General features: G+C 39.3%; 1 protein-coding gene across 1 annotated transcript; it reads right to left on the reverse strand.

Annotated features, from left to right (window-relative positions):
* Nucleotides 1-203: 203 nt before the first annotated feature.
* On the reverse strand, nt 204-6,037 carry LOC148869494 (ubiquitin C-terminal hydrolase 22-like). The gene is made up of 3 exons (XM_088967519.1): nt 4,732-6,037; nt 3,789-3,913; nt 204-1,495 (listed from the first exon to the last, which is right to left on the reverse strand). The coding sequence occupies exons 1-3, from the start codon at nt 5,619-5,621 to the stop codon at nt 723-725; spliced, it is 1,788 nt and encodes a 595-aa protein (XP_088823645.1). The 5' UTR covers nt 5,622-6,037; the 3' UTR covers nt 204-722.
* Nucleotides 6,038-6,333: the final 296 nt, after the last annotated feature.

Consider the following 6,333-nt stretch of genomic DNA (forward strand, 5'->3'; position numbering starts at 1 on the left):
TAAGTTTTGGGTTGTGGAACCTTCTTACATTCTCTTCGGAACAGCCATTGTTCCCACCGTACTTGTATAAAAAAAAATAAACAATTGCGGACACAATAGGCCTTAAATAGGCATAACATAACCATCAACTTTTCCTTGGAATGTTCATATACTTTGTGCTTAATCAAATATCAACCTCATTGCCAAGGGAGGGGGAACAGTGGTGAGAATATAGAACTCGTTAAGAATCTAAAAATGGATTTGGAATGGAAAAGAATTAGTACAGAAGTAAACTACATCTCCCAAGTATTGCCACTTTTGAGAGGAACCAAGGGAATAAAAAAGAATCAACCCCGCTATAAGATGTGGATATGCAAAAAAAGAAAAAAAAAATTAAACACCATTTAAGGAATCCATACCTTCATGGAAGAAAATTTCTTTACTGCCGGAAAATGCCTAAAAAATTCAGGCTTACCGTACTCCCCCAACTGAAAATTACAAATAATCTTAGAGATATTATAATTGAAGAGATCACAGAGACCTTAGCTCATTTCCCAATGATCATCAGCAACCAACGGTATTGGAAACCCAATATGGGATATATTGCTTCAATGAGAGTAAAAAGTCAGCATCAAAATTCTATTCGACGAGAAATGATGGATATGATGGTTGTCTGTCTCAAAAATTCCAAACATCCAGCCCAACATGCTATTTATTCGCCAAATTCTGTTTCTGTCATGGCATTAGGAAGCAACCGGTTTCTCACTTGCTTTATAGTTCAGCACCTTCTGCACATAGAACATCATGTACCCTTGTGCAGCCCTCACAATGTTCTCATTAACTTGAGTAATCCATGCATCATCACATTTGTACCATTGATTACTTAACCGTAGGTAAGTCACATAGTGACCAGCATCCAGTTTACCTGTGTGAGTTACCACAGCAAACAACTCAAACTCTGAAGATAACTCATTGGAAGCATCAGGCTCATCTCCATCAAAAGCAAAAATCCGATTGCCAAATCTACTTCTCAAGATAGAAGAAGAGAGGTAAGGTGCCATATCCAAAGAAAATGGGAACTGTAAATAGCGGTCAACCTTCCTTGACATATTTCGAGTGGATGAATGCTCAAATCTTTTTATGTGGAAACATGAAACTAGGGGAAGCTTTCTTATGGACATCTGCTTCAGAGATTCCTGCCTCACCTGACACTGTTGGCAGAAGAATTTCTGGTCTGAGCCTAATCTCTCAGGTCTTGTGAAGTGATCTAGGCACCCATTGAGGGTGGATATTCCACAATTTTGGCTTGAAATCATGGAATCCGGCTCACTATTGCAAGCATGATGAGATTTTGTAGAGACCATCTTTGCAGAACTCCCTTGACTGGGTTCCAAGTCCAGTGAAATGTCTACACATGGATCATAAGTCGTAGATGTGAAACCACAGGCTGTACAAGTGACATCAGATCTCAAGATACCGGAGAATACTCTATGAGCAATACAACAGTCTCCACTGCCTGTGCTGCCAACACCAAATAAGCTTGTCAAAATATCTAATAGGATTTCAAAGAACAAAAGCTCAAATAAATCATTTTGGCATATAATTTAAACCACCGACTTGTTAACAAAGATTTCTACAATAAAGTAGTTGAAATAGTTTTTTAATAAGCAGGTGATCACAAATTTACTCAGAGAACTATTCCTCATGTCTTGATATGAACAGAAAACCACGAAATACCATCTGAAAAAAGACTGTAAGCAAGCAATTTTACAAGAACAACGGAAAAAAACAAAAACATTGTGCTAGAAAACATGAACAATCACCTATACCCCACACAACTTGATGAACTTGCCTTCTACTGATTGTAACAATGAGGCAAAGAATAGCTAAACAAATCAAAATGAATGCCACGTGATACGAGGGATCAACTTCTCTCAAACTGATATAATTCATATTTGGATGTTCTCCTTTTTCCCCTTTGCATCTTGCTTATGGTAAAATGTGGTAATCCATGATGGAACTGAACTCATTTACTTTCTGATGATAGCAATAGTGCACCAGCATATAAGTCATCCATATTCACTTTAAATCAAGTAAACCATCATCTCTACGAGATGCTGGCAGATAATTTTCTCATTTCCAGAAGTTGAAAAGAAAATTATTTTCCTTACCCATCTGACCAAGAAAAACTTATTCCACACTATCCAGAAAATATCCTAGGCCATTTTAGGATTGTGATTTCAGTCTATTGTAACTAAAAAACTCTTCCCCCTCACTTTGTTATAAGTGATAAGATATCTAAGGAGTCTTTTGCAGCCTGATCAGATCTGATAGTAAGATGCTTCAATGCCCATTTTCAAGTTTTTAATTTTAAATTTGTAAATCCAAGTGCCAATTGTGGAGCAAGGGCATGGCATCCCTTAATTCAAGCAGCAGTATAACCAAATTTATAGGGAAGCAAAAGATTTGTCCATGTCTTCAACAAAATAAGATGTTTCAAGGAATCCACCATGTGGAGCATATCCAAATGCAGAAACCACAAGAAAATCCTATGATGTAACAACATAAACTAAGGAAAAGTATACTTACTGGAGGAAAGGAGATGACATCTTAAGCCTGCCCAGTGAATACTAGCCCATGAGTTTGAAGAGAACTTGCCAATGTCCTAAGGCCACAAACTAGATATACAGACCCTCACCCTGCAGTTGAATATTGTTGTTATCTCGTTTTTCACAATATTGTGGAGCACTATGAACAATTAAAAAAAAAAATGGGGGGGGGAAGACTCTAGGCCCTCGTTAAGTATATTTCACTTATTCTGATAGATCAACTATCATTGTCTGTAGAGACATCATTTGCTTTTAATTAAAGCACAGCTATATTATGAGTTAAAACAATATAAGAGCCTGTACCTCCTGTGTTCTGCTTATGTCATTTGGAACCTAACAATCTTTGGCTGACTAGATCAGAGTGATCACTAACGCCTCACCGAGGTCAGTCTTGTTTCTTTTGGTGTTATTTGAGTGCTCCAGGGATATATCAGCAATCCTTTCTATGCCTAAATGGTTCTCAATACAAAACTAGGTTTGAAAAAAAAAATTCTTGAAGGTTGACAGCTTCCTATACTTCAATTCAGTAAAAAAGTATGGTTTTTTGAAGGTACAAGCGCCCCACATACTTAATAAAAACTTCATAAATCACATTAAGAAAGCTTTGCTTGAACATCCAAAATGGTTCAAACACATCTAAGAGAAACAAATTTAGGGCCTATGACACCCGAATATGACCATGTTCATTGTATAAATTTCCCTTTAAGAATTGCAGCACAAGCAGTACCAAGAACAAGACAACCAAAGAGCAATAAGAAACAGAAAATGTACCATCCAAGTGGTAAGACTGTTCATCCAATATGCATGGTATACATGTGAACAGTACCATCAAAAGATAGATCAAATCAACAAGACTTCCCATGTTGAATATTGACTGGATGACACAATATATAAACCATCCATTCTATATATTTTTAATTTTTCTCTTTCTGGACACGCATCCTGAATATCAAAACATAATAAAGTAGATTCTAGCATAGACAGCCTCCATGACGAGACCTGTCTAATGGAATATTCAGATGCCACATGTATACCATTTATACTGGTGTTTTTCATTTGTCGTTTTCTCCTTATTCTCCCTGATAAAACCTACAATATCTTAATATTCAATCAAAAGTAAACCACAAAATAGGCAGAAAGAGTTGGCAATAATCAAAAGACAAAGAAAACAGAGGGGCCTAAATGTTTTAAGGAATTTACCTTGGCTATGGGGCCTACTTTGATCCTTCTCCACCTTTTCATGGATACCATCAAGCATGGAAATGAAAAATTCATGGGCATCTTGCTGTTCATAACTTGCTAGATTTGCTGCATGTTGCCACCAACTGCAAGAAACCACAGTTTTCAACGATCAGAAAACTGCTACTTCATCATCACAACCCTGGAGACAGGAATATCCCAAGACCAAGAGTGGCTAGAGCAATAAGATGGTTATTAAAATCAGATTAAATTTCTAAGATGCTCCTCGAGTGTCCACTGGATGCTAGGTGATGAGCTAACTGGTTGGCTTCTCTGCACATGTGATCATAAAAGACTTCTAGTTCTTCCCCAGTTGCTATCTCCCAGCAATATTCAACAACGGTTTTGATGTTCCACGGATTTTTTTTCAAGCAATCAATAACTAGCTTCATATCTCCCTCAATCTTCACTTTCTATCGCTCACTTCTTCTTGTTAGCATCCAGGGGTAGCAACTGAGAAAATCTACTGATTTGATATTCAAGAAAATCTACTTATGCAACAAAAAAGAATCAAGTATACAACTTAGAAGTGTTCATCAAGAAGATCATCGGCAAGATATGACCATGAATAACAAAAGCCCCAAATTGCAGTATCAGGTTGGTAGAGACCACCTGTACTATAAACGTATCCCTCACGTATTCAACTTTTTCTGACAAAATATGAAAAAAGAAAAACAAATGTAAGATCGTATTTTTATAATGGTGACTTCTGCAGTGAAGAATCCGTCTAACAGTTAAATTATCACCACCACATACGATTATATTGAACATTGGATACACAGAGAAAACAAACTGAAGCACATAATATCTACGCAAACTCATAATTCCTTAACTGAAACAACAAACAGTTAAAACTAACTAAGATGACGAGATCAAAGAACAACACTTTGATATCGAGCCAAACCTATGTAGAAATTTTGCAGGGCTGAACGGCGTCCGACCACCCGAAAAAACAGCAGAGAACATTGCATCCATGTCGCAAGCCAGACACAACCGCAAATTCTTACTGCTATCAATTCCAGTGGCATTCTTCCTAGGGACATTGTTGGCATTGTTCTTCTGCTGACAGACGTAACGATTATGGCGATCACTCAAGAAATAGTTTCTCAGAGGCGGCGTATGAAGCAGTGCTTGCAAGACCGAATTCATGAAACAAGTGTTGCCAAGATTGTTCAGACCACGCAATCCCCATGGCAAGCCAGCAGACAGATCGCCATCTCCCTTCTGTAATGGACTCGAATACTTTCCCATCAAAATGCGTTCTCTCGGATCGGGAGTCCACGGCCGATAATCCACTCTCCTCCGTTTCCTCAGATTCTCCGGTGGCGCCGCGCGCATTGTTGATCCGCCAAGCGTCGATGCCGCCGTCTGAGCAAGAACAACCGCGGCATCGAAGTCTCGATCGTAGACCTGGTCGCGACACGTGCAGCAAAAAAGTTCAGCGCGATCGACGTCGATGGCGATCTCGTGACCCGGCAGCATCGACTCGGCATGAGCCGCCGCGTGTGATGACTCGGGCGGTGAGTGGCAGAAAACGGCGGCGCAAGTGACGCATGCATAGAGGCGAGGACGAGATGATTCGCCGCAAGAGCTACAACGAGGTACCTCGCCGAGGTCGCGACGGATCGCAGCGCGGCCGAGCGGCTTGACTCGTAGACAATCCTGTAGGGCTCGGAAGGGCTTGTGGCCGTGTCTGGACTTGAAGTCGGAGAGGTGAGGACATGGCTGGGGAAGCTGACCATTATAGTGATTGTTCTTCGATGACGTGGGAAGAGCTGCAGGTGCTGATGACATTTTGCGAAAGCGTACCAGACAAAACCCTAGACTTGGAAAAGATAAGCTTCATCGATCGATTGAATCAGTTTAGAAGGGATAAATAAATACTGATACTGGAAATCGGAGGAATGCAGAGCCGAAACTAAATCAAAATCTGTTCTTTTTTTATTTTTATTTCTGAGGTTCCAAGAATCTTTCTGGGGTTCCCTCTTCGTCTTTAAGGAAATCGAAACTCATCTTTGGCGTCGTTTTAATTTTGATTTCGAAGAGAATAAAATATATTAAAGAAAAAAAAAAAAAAGGTTTCAATTTTATATGTTGTTTCGTTTAGATTTTGATTTTTCCCTGTTTTCGTTGTATTGGATCCAATCATCCAAGCAGAAAGAAATTTGTGTTTGTGGGGAGAGAGAGAGAGAGGGATTTGTTCGTTCGTCGAAATTCCCACGAGCTTGGTCATTGGTGGGTTTTGTTTATTTTTCAGCAAATGACAAACGCCGACCCCCTTGTACGCAGGACATTTGACAGTTAACCCCTATATTATTTTTTTTTGACAGTTACTCCTTATGGTTTTGCATAAATTGAACCGTTAACACGGGGAGTGGTCGTGGAAAATTGGATTCATACATGCTTAGCACCTCTAAGATTTTTAGGAAAACTAATGTTATCTTCAATCAGAACTCCAAAAGTTTAACGTAATCTTTCAAGGGTGGTCGACCAACATCCCTTATAG

The sequence above is a fragment of the Nelumbo lutea genome, chromosome 2, assembly GCF_056320005.1.
Source record: "Nelumbo lutea isolate HS-2025 chromosome 2, American lotus-T2T, whole genome shotgun sequence".
NCBI lineage: Eukaryota > Viridiplantae > Streptophyta > Magnoliopsida > Proteales > Nelumbonaceae > Nelumbo > Nelumbo lutea.